This window comes from Silene latifolia, chromosome 2, assembly GCF_048544455.1.
Source record: "Silene latifolia isolate original U9 population chromosome 2, ASM4854445v1, whole genome shotgun sequence".
In the NCBI taxonomy this organism is placed as follows: Eukaryota; Viridiplantae; Streptophyta; class Magnoliopsida; order Caryophyllales; family Caryophyllaceae; genus Silene; species Silene latifolia.
The window spans coordinates 36,330,346-36,348,016 of NC_133527.1; the positions used below are offsets into that span (position 1 = coordinate 36,330,346).

The following is a 17,671-nucleotide window of genomic DNA, read 5'->3' on the forward strand; positions in this document are numbered from 1 at the left end:
GATCATTTATATAATTCTTGAGGGGGGTCAATTGTATAAATGTATTGAGTCTTCGCGTTATGACATTAGTTCATTAGACTTAAAATCAAAACGATGCACATGATTATTATTTTTACTCTTCTTCTCGCAATGTAGAACACGTTTATTTTGATAATACTGTTACAACAAAATGGCTGGAAATAACGAAATCCCAATGCCTAGTGCCACACTTGATCGCGCGTCCTGGCTTAAAGTTTTTATGGACCAAATGAATCAGTTCACACGTCTGAAAAATGACGGGTCCAACTTTGCGGACTGGGAGGCAGCACTTCGGAATGTTGTCATTGCTGACGGTAAGCTCAGGTACTTAACTGAGCCAATACCGGTAAACCCAGGCCCCAATGCAGGAGTCAACGAGTCACTCGCTTATAGTGACTTCGTTATGGAAGCGGGTGCGATAAAGAATGTACTCATCTTTGCAATGGAAACCAATTTGCAGAGACTCTTCATTGCCCAAGGTGCAAACAAGATTTTCACCATGCTCACTAACGAATTCTCAAAAGCACCGAGAATCGTCACTTATGAGCATACCTGTCGCTTCTTTGATGCGAAGCTCCAGAAGGGTCAACCGGTTAGCCCACACATTCTTCACATGATTGAGAATGTCGAGAAGCTGGAGGCACTTAATTGCAAAATCAGTTAGAGCATTGTCATTGACCGAATGCTTCATTCTCTTCATGATGGTTTTCCCCTTTTCAGGGCGAACTACTACATGAATGACTTGAAAAAGAGTCCTCATGAGCTACACTCCCTTCTCGTACAGACCGAGAAGGATATGAAATTAAGTGGGAGCATGAAGCAGGATGTTCTCATGATTTCCAACAAGGGTAAAGGTAAGGGCAAGGCTCATGGCGACCTAGCTGTAGGTAAGCCAAAGTTCAAAAAGCCAGGAAACGGTAAGAGTGGGCCTTGTGAGACTAATGGCAAGGCAAAGAGCAAGGGCGATGACATTGAGTGCCACCATTGTCACAAGATTGGACATTGGAGGAGGAACTGTCCCGTCTACCGCGAGGACATCAAAGCAGGCCGCATCGTTCCTGTTGGTATGTCATCTTATATTCATATGATTGAGATTAACCATACAAGTTTCGGAACTTGGGTACTTGATACTGATTGTGGTTCTCATCTGTGTAATTATTTGCAGGACCTAAATAACATCATACCTCTCGAAAAGGGTGATGTGGACCTGCGAGTCGGGAATGGAGCACGAGTTGCTGCAGTCTTGAAGGGAACATATGTAATCCAACTCCCTGGTGGTTTTGAATTATTTTGATATAACTGTTACTATGTACCCAATTTATCTAAGAACATTATTTTTATTTCCGTACTCGATATAGACGATTTTGCATTTTCAATAAACGATAATAGCTGTATTTTCTTTTTAATGAAATGATTTATGGCAAAGCAGTTTCCATGAATGGAATTTACATCTTAGATAAAACCACGGAAGTATTACATGTGAATAATAAGAAATTAAAGGTTGGTGACAAAGATTAAACCTATCTATAGTATTGTCAAATGGGACACATAAATGAGAAACGTGTAAAGAAACTCGTTGATAATGGGACTATTCCCGCATTCGAATTTTCTACATATGGCACGTGTGAATCATGTTTCATTGGCAAAATGACTCGAATTTCCTTCAAAGGTGTTGGAATGCGCGCTAGTGACCTATTAGGACTCATACATACTGATGTTTGTGGACCTATGTCAATTACCGCTATAGATAGCTATAGGTATTTTATCACTTTCACGGACGATTTGAGTAGATACGGATATGTCTACTTAATGAAGCATAAAAGTGAGTCCTTTGAGAAATTCAAGGAATACCAGAACAGAGTTGAGAACCAACTGGGTAGAAAGGTTAAAGCACTCCAATCAGATCGGGGTGGCGAATATCTTTCAAATGAGTTTGATCAACTCCTTAAAGACTGTGGAATCGTTCTACAGTTAACTCCACCTGGAACACCTCAATTAAATGGTATGTCCGAACGGAGAAATCGAACCTTACTTGATATGGTTCGATCCATGATGAGTCACACGGTAGTGCCTGATTCATTATGGGGTTTTGCTCTTTTGTCAGTTGCTCTTATACTTAACCGAAGTCCGACTAAAGCTATCGACAAGACTCCATATTAAATGTGGAAGGGAACGGTCCCTAACTTGTCATTTATTCGGGTTTGGGGCTGCGAGGCTTATGTCAAGTGGAGACACGAAGATAAGCTCGGTCCACGATCATACAAGACATACTTTATAGGTTATCCAAAAGGAACATTTGGTCATTACTTCTATTCGCCTACCGAACATCGAGTTTTTGTTGCGGCTAGTGCGATGTTCTTAGAGAAAGAATTTCTCGAGAACAAAACGAGTAATAGAACCTTCGAGCTATCGGAGATTCCAGAACCAACAACCGAGGAACGGATGGAGGAAGTTGTTCCTCCAACTGATGACGCGGTTAATATTCCTGAGGAACCTAGGAGGTCGGGTAGAGTCTCTCATCCTCCGGACAGATACATTGGTATGGTCGAGGAGAATGACGTGTTACTCCTAGAGAGTAATGAACCCGCTACCTATAAATGTGCCATGACCTGTTTCGGCTCAAAGCTATGGCTCGAAGCCATGCAATCCGAGATGGACTCCATGTATGAGAATAACCTATGGGATCTAGTTGATTTACCTATTAAGGTAAAACCTCTACAGTGCAAATGGCTTTACAAGATAAACCATTCTGTAGACGCGCAACCAGATACCTATAAGGAACGACTTGTGGCAAAAGGTTTCACTCAAGTGCACGGATTGCATTATGATGAGATTTTTGCACCTGTAGTCATGCTATGTTCCATTCGGATAATCTTAGCGATTGCCGCATTTTATGATTATGAGATTTGGCAAATGGATGTGAAAACCACCTTCTTAAACGGTTATTTGGAGGAAGAGTTGTACATGGTGCAACACGAAGGTTTCATAGATCCTGAGCATCCTAAGAAAGTATGCAAGCTTAAGCGTTCCATTTATAGACTTAAACAAGCTTCTCGGAGTTGGAATCATCGTTTCGACCAAGTGATAAAAGAGTATGGTTTCACTCGATCGGTTGAGGAACCATGCTTATATATCAACTCGAGGGGGAGCAAGATTGTATTCTTGATATTGTATGTCGATGACATACTCTTGATTGGGAATGACATTCCTCTCCTATCTTCGGTTAAAGGATGGTTGAAGAACCATTTCCAGATGAAAGATCTGGATGAGGCACAACGCATTTTGGGAATCCGTATCTACCGAGATATATCACGGCGGACGTTATCACTTAGTCAGGAGTCTTATTTGGATAAGATTCTTGATAGATTCAGCATGACCAACTCCAAGAAGGAGAACCTTCCAATGACGTGTGGGATGCAGTTGAGCAAGTCTCAGTCACCCGCGACGCCTGAAGGGGCTGAACGCATGAGTCGTGTTCCTTATACATCAGCTATAGGATCAATCATGTATGCCATGATATGCACAGTCCAGACGTGGCGCATGCATTGAGTATAACGAGTCGGTACCAAAAGAATCCAGGTACCTACGGAGGACTAAGGATTGGGTATTGACTTATGGAGGAGATACTAAGCTATGCGCAACCGGTTACGCAGATGCTAGCTTCCAAACGGATCTCAGTCCGGTTCGTCTTCACTCTTAGTGTGTTGTAGCAGATTCTACTACTGAATCGTTGAATTATGATAAGCATGTAGGGCACGTTATTTCCATGGGAATTAAACGTGTTCTTGAGTTGTAGTAGTTGATTATGGATTTGATACATTATCTTTTTCATATATTATAACTTCATCGTTTTATATATAATCTTTTGTTTTTCATGTGGATTGTAATGACAACATTGAACGCCACAAAGTGAACTGAATTACATTATATTTGTTTTGCTCCGTAATCGCCATTGTAAGCTGATAACTCCGGCTATTATATTATGCAGTCGATTGATGGTGGGTTCAACGAGCCATAAGTCAAACGGTTGACTGATCGTTCACAAATACGAGATTATAACGATAACTCGTAGGACAAATTTTCGTGACAACGTAATGGAGTCCAAAATTTTTAAAAACATTCGGTGCCAGGTCGTGGATAGGACATCCATTGTGTTCCTAGAGTCGATTCTTTTGACTATCGACTGTCTCTTGAGATTAAGGCAGTTTTTGGGTGACTTTGGTTTCTTTCTCACGGTATGCCGTAACTGGAGGCTAAGTAGATTTTTTCTAGGTCATTTCATACTGTGCTTACATCTGCAGGATTCGAGTTGAGGAAAATATCCAACCCTTATCAGGTATAGTTATTTATCAGGGCCACTCGAGGAGTTGTAACTGAAATGCATGGCCATGCTCGAATGATGATTCGTTTATCAGTTAAGTTACTCTCTAGTCGGGGAAACCACTCTTGATGATGATCGCTTGTAAAATACGACCTTTGTGAATACGGATTTGCAAATTGTTTTACATTGAGTGGGAGAAATTTTAGGAAATGAGAATCGGTTATCGCACATACACTTGTGAGGACAAGTGGGAGTTTGTTGGAGCTTGTGTCCTCCACAAATTAGTGTGATAACATTTGTAAATCTCTTACAGGTTCACAAGGGTATACTTAGTATTTTAATCAGTTGATTAACGATTACCTAATAACGGTTGGCTTGCTAGAATATTTGACGTTATTATCATACAGATGGCGGTGATCAACTGGTCCCTAAAGGTCACACCTATAGGATGTGTTTGAGAGATGTGGTTATAGAAATATAATCACATTGATGCCTTATATGACTAAACAGTTAGTCAATGTGTTGATGAGACAATTATTTAATGAAGATTAAATAATATTAGTTGAGATGAATTAACTGTCAATTCGTAAAATTGAATATAATAAGTTATATTTAATTAAATGTATATAATGTTAGCTTGGACGAATTAATATGTTAATTCGTACTTAAATGTAATCGGTTATATTTAATCAACAAGTTGAATGTGTCATAGTGGTAATAGTAAGGGAACTCAAACCAAGAGGTTATGGGTTCGTTCCCCACTAGAAACACATTTTATACATTTTTGGAATAACCGAAAATAAGGAAATTATACTCCTTATTTCGGTGAAATGGGCCGAGAATTAAAAGAAAATGATCTACCCTAATTACTTCCTAATACACGGTTTATAGGGAGTGAAGGAGAACATTATTCTAACCTAATTTTTCCTAAGCCATTCTAGCCTCCTCTCTCATCAGAAAAACACAAAAACCTAAAATTAATCAGTTAATTTTTTGGATCGATTCTAGCAAAATCAAAGGGCATTTCTCGGAGCATCTTGGGTGCAACTAATAGGCGAATATCATTGTGATATTGTTCTTAGGCCTAATTTGCTAGGACCAAAGGTTGCTTCTTCATCCTCTTCAATTTTGTTTATGTAATTTTATTTTATGACTAGTGATCATCTTTATAAAATTCGTTATAATCCTTAAAGTTAAAGGGATGCATACAGATAAATCCCACATCTTTGACCATAATCCTTGCATAGTGAGCATTAACAAGATTGCCAGGTTTTCTAAGCCTAGCTTTAAATATTTCAACATGTGGGGACAAGCTGAAAATTTTATTGAGATAATTAAAAATGAAAGGTAGAAGCTTTACTATGATAATAAAATGTTCTATGTTGTGAAAAAGTTGAAGAATCTCAAACCTATCCTGAAAAAGCTAAACAGCGGTTGCTATTTTGACATTGAGAATAACACAACTATTGTTAGACACTATCTTGAGGAGATTCTAAAAAATATTGCTCAGGATCCAATGAACCATGAGCTTATCTTGAATGAGATGGAAGCTGCAAAACCTTTCAGAGAACTCAACACTGCTTATAATAGGTTTTTGGCAGAAAAAGCTAAAATTAATTGGTTGAATGAAGGGGATAGCAATAAAGTTATATTTCATGGTGCTATTAAAAGAAGAATTATGGCAAATAAGGTTTTTCAAATAGAAGATCAGCATGGGGTTCTTTGGAAGGATAGTAATGGTATTCAGGCAGCTTTCCTGAAGTATTACCAGGAACTACTTGGAAGCAGCAAAAGTACTGAACCTGTTAGAGAAAGTATTTTTCAAACAGGGCCATGTTGCACTCAAGAGCATAAAGATATACTAAACATTCCTGTAACCCTTGAGGAAATCAAGAAGACATTTTGAAATTCTTGACACGAAGGCCCCACGCCCTGATAGGTACTCAAAGAAGTTCTATAAAGATGCATGGGAAGTCATATGTACTGAGGTAAGCCATGCTGTCAAAAATTTCTTTGATTTTGGAGGCTTCTAAATCAAATCAATAGTACCAACATTACCCTCATTCCTAAATGTGACAGGCCCACATCTGTTAAACAGTTCAGACCTATTGCATGTTACAATATCATTTATAAAGTCATCTCTAAAGTGATTTGTAATATATTATACCTGACATTATCAGCAAGAATTAAGAGGCTTTTATCAAGGGAAGATATATTCTTGAGAATGTCCTAATTTATTAGGATGTTGTGAAGCAGTGTAATAGGAAGTCCAATACTCCTAAATGTCTTTTTAAAATAGACCTTAAAAAGGCCTATGATACTGTTGAATGAACTTTATAGAACAAATGACAACTAGTATGGATTTCCCTGAATCTTTTATTAGCAAGATCATGGCGTGTGTTAGATCAGTGACTTTCTCTCTATGCTTGAATGGCAACAAGTTTAGATATTTCAAGGGACAAAGAGGTTTAAGACTGTGGGATCCAATTTCTCCTCTCCTTTTTACTCTATGCATAGAGTATTTTTGACAAGGACCATTAATTATGCTACTGAGAATTAGCCTTTCCAATTTCACTCTTAATGTAGCAAAATGAAACTAAACCACCTTATGTTTGCTGATGATTTATTAATGTTTTGTAAAGGGAATGCATGCTCTATCACTCTCCTAATGAGGGCCTTCTATACTTTTTCCAAAGCCACTGGTTTGAGCATGAATGCGGGTAAATCAGAGGTCTTTTTTAATGGGATGGATGACGATTTGAAAATTGATATTAAATTTGTGACTGGAGTTAGAGAAGGTTCTATGCCCTTCAAATATCTTGGGGTACTAATCCAACCCACCAGATTGACAAAACATGAATGCACTTCTCTTGTTGATTTTTTTTATGAGAATTAGGGCTTTGGGGACAAAAAAAGCTTTTCTATGCTGGGAGGCTTACATTGATTAATGTAGTGCTAAATACGCTATATTGTTATTGGGCAACCATTTTTATCCTTCCCAAATCAGTGATTAATAGAGTTGGAGGGATTTGTAGAAATTTTTTGTGGGATGACACCCCAGATTAGCACAGAACTCCTCATGTTGCATGGAAGACAGTGACTCTGCTTAAAAGGGAAGGGGGATTAAGGATTAAAAAGGCTGAAATATGGAACTTAGCTGCAGTGGCAAAGCTTGTTGATTGGCTGTATTGTAAAGCAGATAGACTCTGGGTTCAGTGGGTACACCAAACTCATTTGAAGTGGCAGGACTGGCACAACAATATACCTACTACTAATGCTAGTTGGACCTGGAAAAACATCTGCAAAGTGAAAGAGAGAGTTAAGCATGGCTATAATAATGGTGTCTTGATTGTTATAATAACAAAAGGGTACAACATACGACAGGGATATGAGTGCCTTAAAGATCATCAACCTAAGGTGAACTGGTATCATCAGAAATGGAACAACTGGGTGATCCCTAAGCACTCGATAATCACCTGGATGGGCGTGAATGAAGTTTTGAACACTAAAACTTTTCAGGTTTGGTTGTTGTCATAATGATCTATGTTGCATTTGCGAATTAGAGCAGGAAACACAAGACCATTTGTTTTTCTCCTGTGATTATAGCAAGAAAGTGATTCGACTAATTACATAATAGAGTACGATTACCATCCTGGAATTGCATGCCATTCAGCGAGTTAATCGGCTCAAGGGATCAAGCTTGAAGAAGAGAATACAAATAGTGGTCATACTCAATGCATGCTGGTATGCTGTTTGGAATCAAGGAAATAAGTGCAGGATTGATGCATTGCTACTTCGTCCTGAAGCCTTAATGAAAACGATTAAGGATGAAGTAAGGAATCGAATCATGAGGAGAGTGCAGTACCCGATTGCAATGAATGACCGAATTTGGTTGGAAAATGTAATGGAATGAGGTAAAAGAGGATAAAGGAAGAAGAGCTCGAGGAAGATGAAGAGTTCACTGGATTTGTTGGTGGTGCCTTTGATAGGTGTCGGTAGTGAAAATGGAAATGAAATGATCCTGGCTTGATCCAGATATGTTTTTGGGTGTCTATGTTGTAATTATCTTTTGATTATTAATATTCTCACATTTAACAAAAAAAAAAAGATACAAACGAGAACAATAAATTAGAACTCTTTAAGGATTTTGGATACATCAGCTTAATATAGTTCAAGATTTATTCAGGATTACCAATATAATGGTAATTCACCGTGCAACAATGTTCAGAAAGAAGCAAACAATAACGATAAATAACACGTAAAAACAAGGTTCCCAATCACACTGGTAGACAACTTATAAAATCAGATAGTTTAATGATGGAACTTATGTCCATCCTGCAACTTAGCGTAAGCGTTCTCAAATTGAGCCCATTTTTGCTCAAGTGTGCCATTATAGCCCACAGACATTCGGATCAGGCCCGGTGAGATGCCAGACTCGGCCTTTTCCTCATCGGTCAACTCGCTACTAGTGCTGTTACCGGAGCAAGACATGAGAGTCTCATAATAGCCCAAACTCACAGCCATAAATCCAAAGTGGGTCGCATTTTGGAGTTGGTACATAAGACCGTTGGCCATCTCCTCGGTCTCCATATCGAGGCACATCATTCCACCAAAGCCATATTGAGGATTGCGGATAGACTTCAGCAGCAAGTGATCGGGGTGGTCCTCAAGACCTGGGTAGATTACTTTTAAACCTAACTTTTTCATCCTCTTGGCAAACTCTAAAGCCCGGACGCCGTGCTCCTTCATCCTTAATCCCAAGTGAGGGACTCTTTCGGATAATTCAAAGGCTGCTTTTGGGTTCATGGTTGGGCCTAACAGCATCATGGTACCGTTATGTAAGTCCATCATTGAATTAATCATGCTGTTAGATCCACATATGGCGCCTGCACAATCAACATGGACAATCATCCGTTAACATTTGATAATATTAACTAAAAGAAAACGTAACTAAAATTAAAAGGGTCGAATATGTTAAAGCCTTATTATTCTTGTACTCTTTAAGTCATTTTTAAAATATTTTTTAAGTTACTAAAAAAACATAGATTTACCAAAAAAAGAAAAAAAAAGAGATAATATTAATCAAATGGAAATGAAAGTCGGATACCGTGTATATTGTTTTCCGTATATCCGAATATATATACCTGCAATGATATCTCCGGCGCCACTAATAAACTTGGAGACACTATGAACGACAACATCAGCTCCAAGGCGTGCTGGAGAAATGAGCATTGGAGTAAAAGTGTTGTCCACCACCACTGTTAAACCCTTACGCTTTCCTATCTTGGATAGTGCCGGGATGTCGGCTACCGTGAGGGTAGGATTCGACATTGTCTCGAAATACAACACCTTGGTCTTCCCCTCCACAATGGCAGCCTCCACAGCTGCATGGTCCCTTATATCCACAAACGTTGTGGTAATCCCGCTAGTACGGGGGAGAAAATCGCAAAGTAGAGCATGGGTCCCACCATAGAGAGTATTGCAGGCGACTATGTGTCCTCCTGTAGAAACGAGCTGCAGGAGGACAGAGGAGATTGCGGAGATGCCACTGGAAGTGCAATAGGCAGACTCGGTACCCTCCATGGCAGCTAGGAGGTGACCGAGGCCGAGGACGGTGGGGTTGAAGTGACGGCTGTATATGTAGTGGTCTTGGGCTGCTCCAAGCTCTCCTGTGAACATTTTTCTCATGGTTTCTGGCTCCATGACGTGGAATGTAGCGGATGCCTCGATTGACATGTTAATACCGCCGTGCTCTCCGAACTCATGTCTTGCCCTCCCTAGATGAACCTCAGGGTCATGTTCGTCATCTGCCATTAGGGAGAGCCTTTTCGCGCTCGCCTCTCGCAAGCTAGCGACGGTGGCAGATCGCACACACTTGTTGGTAGACATTTCTTGTTAAATTGCTTAAGAAAAAGTGATGAATAAAAAGGAGGTTTGTGTAAATGACTAAATGTGTGTGTATTGTTGTGTATTTGTTACAAACTTTGAAGCTGCTTTTATAAGCATGCAATCATGCATAAGGGTCAACTCTACTACTTCTACTACGTGCTATCGAGCTGGTGCACGATTCATTTTCCTTATATTTATAAGATCTCATTTAGCTCTAAATCTCAACAAGTCTCTTAAGACTGATATATTCGTCTTTAAATTAAAACGGGTTAAATAATTTACCACTCGTATAGATAAAACAAGTCTTAACTACGGAGTAATATCTAAGCATTTTCTTGTTGTCTTATCTATATAAATGATTTGCTAATTGACCCGTTTTAAATTTAATTCAAATAGAATAGTCTTAAATAAGATTTTGTGAAATCTCAAATACAAGTTGGTCAATTTTTTACATTATTATTGCCCGGCCTCTACGTGATGATGCACGATTCACGTGCGATCGTGTTGTTAAGTTGGTTTGATTCTAAATACATTTTATTAAGGGATATTATCTCGTGTATTCCTGAAATTTTTTTGTTTTCTAAGATGTACTCCTCATTTTCACAAAAAAAAATTTTACCGACAATAATTTTCGAATACGAGTTCAGAAAACGGTAATTTTTTTTTTTCAAATCAATTATCTCGTCAATGCCTTGAATTTGAAAAAAAAATCACCGCTTTTTGAACTCGTAGCCGGTAGTTATGGTTGGTCAAGACATTTTTAACGAATAAACTTTGACCGACCATAATTCCCGACTACGAGTTGAGACGTCGGTGAATTTTTTTTCAAACTGAAAACCTCTTAAAGACAGTCAATTTGAAAAAAAAATTATCGTATTCTGAATTTGTAGTCAAGAGTTATTGACGGTCAAAGTTTTTTTTGCATAAAAACGAGGGATACTTCTTAGAAAATGAAAAAGTTGAGGGGTACACGGGAGAATATCCTTTTTATTTATCTATTTTTTCTATTTTTTATAAAAAAGGAATTTAGTTGAATGTAAATAAATTGTAATTAATAGTGTATACTCCCAAAATATGTGGTGAGTGACAACGATATTCAAAAATATATTGAAATGGACTCAATGCAAAGAGATCATTATCTCGATAAAATTATTTTTGGGTAAATTGCTTATGTGCTGGAATCTCATTCGAACTTATGCACTTTACTCGTCTCTTTTAAAATTACTCCGTATTTATTTATTTTAACATTGGTTGTCAGTATTGTTACTCAAACTAATACTTGGTATGATTTTACTTTTACTTTTGTTACTTTCATTGGCACTCTCGTTGGTATCTCTGTTAATTTCACTATTCTTGATACTACTATTGTAATTTTCACCTTTCACTCTCCTGCTATAACTATTATTACTTTCACTATTTTTCGTAACTAGTATTGTTAAACTCCTAAACATATATGGATAAGTATATGTACGAATTGTAACTATCCCATAGTGTAAGAATATAGTCGGTAAAGATACTAGTCAAAGTTAAATGGAACCGTACAAATTAAGTAGAGAGATTTACCTTCAAGAAAAATGGAGGGATTAAACAACTCTATTTTCACATAAATGCATTATTTGGTCGATGCAGTGACCATCATACCAATCTGGCAATCTCCATGATAGACTGGTAAGAGAAATAAAAAATTAGAAGTAAATATAGCGTGAGAATTAACTAATAATTGGGTATATTATGAGAGTGACAATAAAGATTCTAAATAAGGCACCGGGTTGAATTGGTATATACACACTTTTTACTCTATACCGGAATACTCCTTTCGTCCCAATTAATATTTTACACTTGTTACTTGGACAGCGGGAATATATGATAAGGTAAAGTGTGTTAAGTACAAAAACTTTGGCCATTACTGATAGACTAAATCTGAGAGGAGAGTGAAAATTCATGGAGACGTTTTGCTGGTAAACAACAAAATATGTGATTTTTTTTTTTTGTCTCACCATTTTTTTTGTGGTCCCCCATTTTGGGAATCGAACCTGGCTATTTGAGCGGTGTTGACTGCGTTGTTAACACTCTCGCCTCAAGAGCTCTGATACCAGATGATAGACTAGAAATAAGAGGAGAGTAAAAATATATATGGAGACGTTTTGCTTCTAAACGAACTCACTTAAACCAAATACACATACAACCCTTAAATAGACTTACACTCAACAAATAACTCCTAAACTAATGGGATAACAACCCAATTAACAGAGTTAACACACTAATGCAATTAAGTTAATTCTTAGGAGAAACAATAGGTAACAACTTTGACTGAATTTGGATCATAGAAATCCAACAATTACCCCATGTTCTCTCATTTTTTTTGGGTGATTTTCTTGCATAATTATAGAGTTAAAAACAATTAACACCTAAGAAGGAACAGAGTGATTTAGGTGTACCTTTAAAAATTTTCTCCTACACTTGGTTATATGATAACACAAGACGGAACTTTAAATACAATGCTTGAGAAACTTAATCAAGTTTAAGTTCACAAGTGTAAGCAGCAGGTCTGTGCCAGAGTATGGGATATTGTTTCACAGACATAAGTACTCAATTTATATGAAATAAGTAAGGCAAAGGAAGGTAAAATTAAATAATCAAACAAGATGATGTTTTAAAAATTGATTCAGCTTCTTGATAACGGGTAGAGGTCGTCGTACCCAATCAAACAAATTTTCAACTAGTATAGTAGGGTAGTCGAGGTCGAACCACAAGGAGATCAAGGATTGAATACCAATCCGTCTTAAATTATAAGCTAGCTACGCAAATTAAGTAATAGGTTCATATTAAGCTAAACAACTAAACTAAATTAACTAAGACTACTAAAATAAATAAACAAGTAATGCAATAACGTCTAAACAATAAATAAAGGATTAGGGTCCGATTTATCCAGTAACATGCTCATCTACCATCATAAATCCCGTTAATTAATCATTAGGGTGATGTGTTAGGGGAAAAACGCCTCTAATTCGCCAAACACCTCCCTCCCGGGTTTGTGTTTGGACACTAGTATCCCCGACCTACCTCCCTCCCGGGTTCGTAAGTCGGACTCCTCTATCCTAAGCTAAGGTCAATAAGCCCACGTTATCTTCCCGGTCATCCCACTCCCTCTCTCAAGGGTCGATTTCAAACCGAAAATTAAAGGCACCCTTCTCAAGTTCTCCCTCCCGGTTTCAACTCAAGTTGGCAACTAGTCTAAGTGAGGTGAGCATACTCCCAACCTAGTCAACTCCCGTCGACGGTCAAGGGTCAAAAGTGAACAACAATCCCAAATAGAACATTACAAGTCAAATCCTTTAATTAACCCCAACCAACAACTAATTAAATGAGATTTAATCATGTAAACTTGACATGTTAGGAATTAATCGAACGCTAGTGAGAATCACTAATCATGAATAAAAAGTCAAAACTAAACTAAGGCTTTGTTTAGTAAAACTAGCTCAAAAGGTACCTGAAAACTGAAAAGTTAACTGAAACCTGAAAAGGTAGCTGATAAGGTAACTGAAAATTAAGAACTGATAAGGTAACTGACTATATGAAAAAAGTGTTTGGCAAATTAACTAAAAATGTAGCTTATTGGGATGAAATGACAAAAAATGATATAATAACTATTTAATATTATAGATTGAAGGGGCAAAAAGGGAATATAAATTAGAATCAGGTACCTGAAATCTCAAATGCTACTCTAGGTGAAGATTTCATTTCAGTAGTTTTTTTTGGACAAATAAGCTACTTGCCAAACACTTGCAAAAATATAAGCTACTCGAAAATTTGGTCAAATAAAGCCTTTACTTTGACCAAATAAGACTAAATCTTCACAACAGTAATCTAATTAAACTACCCATTAACATTAAAGATGAAATAAATATGATTAAAACAAGAAAGATTACTTTAAGGTAAACTAAACTAAACTAATTAAATATAACAATGACAATAACACTAATATTTTAAGAATGATAAAGATCGAAACTTTCATTAATGAAAACAATTAAACTAATTGAAACACAACAATAATTTAAATAACTATAAGAAAGAGAAGGAATTGAAATATTACCCAACTTGTATAATAGATGAATGAGATAGTAGATCTTTATACAATGTTGTAAATTAAGACGATAATCTAAATCTAAACTAAGACAAATAAAGAAAGATGAGATTTTTGTGTGAATTATTGAAAGGGAAAATGTTGAATTAACCCTCACTATTCTACTCTACTCGTTCTTTGCTTTCGTTGCCCAGTACCTACCCAAAAATGAAGGCTCATTTCTCTTACTGCATTCCGTCCCCTCTTTCTTTTCTTTCTTTCCTAAGTGCACCAATTGAGACAAGTAGATTGTGACTAGGCCCAATGAAGTAACCCACGTCAATATATTGCATTGCGAGAAAACGAAACGAAAAGTTTGAACATTTTGGAAAATTGATGGCCCACGTCTTTATGGGTTTATTTTCATTTCATCCTTTCTTGATTTGTCTTGAGTCTTGACCGCTTGTCTTACTCGGACTTGGTACTTAATCAATATCTTCTATCTATCTATATTAATACAAGGAAGCTTTTTTCGAACGTTTATAGAGTCTCCAACCTTCACAAAACACTTAAAATAAATAAATAATCCCAAAATAAATAATGGTAGAATATATTCTACGTACAAACCTTTAATGTAGAATGATGCTGATATCATAGTAGTAGATAACTAGATACATAGGATGTCAGAGGTATATTATACACACACTTCTTCATCCATGCAACTTCAATTCTTTTCTTTTATTCTTTGTCTATATTAAGGAGTCTAGAAGTTGTAGTATTCTATACAAATAACTCTATATCAACACACAATAAGAATCAAATTAGGTCCTTATTATAAACTAATGTGCATTGTACTATAAATATCAGTCCGTGTAAGTTGTAACCAAGTTTTCTCATATCTACATTGTTGTTTAATTTTACTCTTTAATTTTTTTTAGGGTTATTTAATAGGAATATTACAAACTATTAAGTTGCTTCTCAAAATACTCCAAACTATACTTTAACTACGAATATACCCAACTATTACACTCTTTCTCTTTTACTAAAACGGGTGGAAGGGTTACCTGTTAAACCGGTTTTTTTTCACCCTTCTCTTTCTTCTTCTATTCTCATGTACTGTATCCAAAACACCATTAACCTTCTTCAAAACGCCATTTTCCTTCTGGTTTAAGACACTCTATTTTGATTTTGACAAAGTATCAGCTATCTAAACATGAACTTATTTGATTTGATGGGCGCCCAAGTATTGTCTCACACCATTAATCCAAAGAAAATCTCCACCCGCATACAATATGATTATATGAAGACCAAAAAAAATGGTTAAGTAGCACATCCTCAATAGCTCACATTCAAATTGACAAAATTAAAGTTTATCCATAAACCATCTAAATATGTAACTAAATATACCCCAGAATTGGATTTAACTGAAAAGCAAATAATTAGGTTTAAAAACCAAAAGAAAATTCAAATCGAAAATGACATCACACAAAAACCATTTAATTTGATAAACACCAAAGTTTATGGCGATAATGATATGTATAATGGCTAAAGCTCTAATCTTTGCTTAACCCAATAAGCATATCCAAGTTGAAGTTAAACAAAGAGAGAATGATATTGCTGAAAAATTAAGAAAACCCCAATATACATTGGGAAAAAATAATAGAATTCATTATTCATACCTAGATCCATTAATTGAGAACAACTTGTGTAAAAAACCGAGTTTAGTATCACTCTTTCAAGTAGATAATGTAAATTCTTACTCTTTGATTTTTTTTTTACTGTTGTTCGATTGATTGTGTGTTTGTTTGATTATCTGGGTGAATTTGGTGTTTTATAGTGTAATTAGGTGTTAATTGCGTTTATGTGTACTTTTTGATTGATTTATTGGTAAATTGAAGTGAGTGTTTCTGGATTTTAAGAAGGATGACGATGTTCAAAGCTTTGTACAGTAAAGGGAAGAAGATGAAGATTATATTATATGCAGAAAAGTAGGACCCACACGTGATTTTACCTGCTGTTACAGGTCAATAGAGAGCAAATTCTATTAAAAGCGGAGGTGTGTAATAGTTCGGTATATTGATAGTTAAATTGTAGTTTAGAGTATTTTGAGGAGCACTCCAATAGTTTAAAGTATTTACATTAAATAACCTTTTTTTTATCAATATTCCACCTTATACATATTGGGTATTCTATATATTTGTTACTAATCTCATAATATTTGTTGTTTGACTGCAGAATTGTACATTGTGCCATAAATCGGGTTTATTGATGATATACGGAGTAGTTGACAATTACACCTTGCTTTAAGGTTGGATTTTCCACTACAAACTCCTTAGCTATTTGAGGTGTATATACTCACAATTAGTATTCTGTATTTCCCACTTATTCATATTTATTTATACCATTACGTTGACATTGCGTAGTGTTCATTATTTCATGTTTGTAAATTGTAAAGTGAGACGGTTGTAGTTTTCAAAGTATACCATGGACGAATTTGATTTTTACTATATGATTGTGTCTAATCATAGATTATTATGTAATTTTGTTATATAACAGTTTTCTAATAAGTCTTATTGGTTTTCCATGTCTCGGTGTGTAGGAGATTTTGATGAAGTTGTAAGGTAAGGAAGGATATGGTAAGAGTTTGATTGAGTTGTACAACAACCTAATTATTCCTTGCTAATTTGAGAGTAGTTATATATGTATATATTCTTTAGGCCCAAGTATATTATTGTCTCTTAACTCGGTTCTATTCAAGTTGGAAAAAGAGGATTGTTTACCGCTAGAAAGCTACATACTTCAGCCGTTGCTAACCGATCCTCGGATCGGATGAAACCTCCTAAAATTTATAATATATAACAGGCTAGACAACAATTGCATAAGGAAATACCATTCGGTACCACTCTAATTAAAATAATCAAAATTAATTAAAACCGGATATCCCTTTTTGTTTTTGCGCCAAAGTGAAGAGTGCAAAAAGGTAATTTTAAATAGAGTATTATGCAAAATTAGGGAAGCAACCTATTTAATTCAAACTGATTCATTTATTATCATCCTGCCGAAAATTGTATGCCAAAACTGGGCTTTGTTCATTTTGTGGAAGATGCATGATGGAATGGCGATAAATAAATGTTGTTACATAGATTAGGGAATGTATGAACGATTATAACAATAGTAGGTTAACAAAACTAATATAGTGTTCAAGACCTAGCAAGTTGTCTTCTTCATACATAATTAAATGCCCTGGGTGGTACCGAGTTTGAGTACCACCCGGTGACGCTATCTCATTTTCCATTTCGTATCAACACAGAATAATTAATTATTATAATATGGGATATGGTAACCAAATGGGTTTGGTGTAGTAGTTGCACACTTCATCC

At 36.3% G+C, this 17,671-nt stretch overlaps 1 protein-coding gene across 5 annotated transcripts; it reads right to left on the reverse strand.

Moving 5' to 3' along the window:
• Window positions 1-8,446: 8,446 nt before the first annotated feature.
• Window positions 8,447-14,851, reverse strand: LOC141642599 (methionine gamma-lyase-like). 5 transcript variants are annotated; one of them, XM_074451437.1, is made up of 5 exons: window positions 14,322-14,851; window positions 12,226-12,314; window positions 11,792-11,893; window positions 9,484-10,242; window positions 8,447-9,225 (listed from the first exon to the last, which is right to left on the reverse strand). In XM_074451437.1, the coding sequence occupies exons 4-5, from the start codon at window positions 10,226-10,228 to the stop codon at window positions 8,651-8,653; spliced, it is 1,320 nt and encodes a 439-aa protein (XP_074307538.1). In that variant the 5' UTR covers window positions 10,229-10,242; window positions 11,792-11,893; window positions 12,226-12,314; window positions 14,322-14,851; the 3' UTR covers window positions 8,447-8,650. The 5 variants fall into 5 exon arrangements, with proteins under 5 accessions (XP_074307538.1, XP_074307539.1, XP_074307537.1 ...); XM_074451438.1 differs by lacking the exon at window positions 12,226-12,314 and having other exon boundaries at window positions 14,514-14,851; XM_074451436.1 differs by lacking the exon at window positions 12,226-12,314.
• Window positions 14,852-17,671: the final 2,820 nt, after the last annotated feature.

What these genes read in the sequence shown, in the direction of transcription:
- LOC141642599 (XM_074451438.1), bottom strand. Translation starts at nt 10,228, where the DNA reads ATGTCTACCAACAAGTGTGTGCGATCTGCCACCGTCGCTAGCTTGCGA. An exon ending in CGCCGGAGATATCATTGCAG is followed by an intron (nt 9,226 to 9,483) that starts GTATATATATTC and finishes TTGATTGTGCAG; the next exon opens with GCGCCATATGTGGATCTAAC.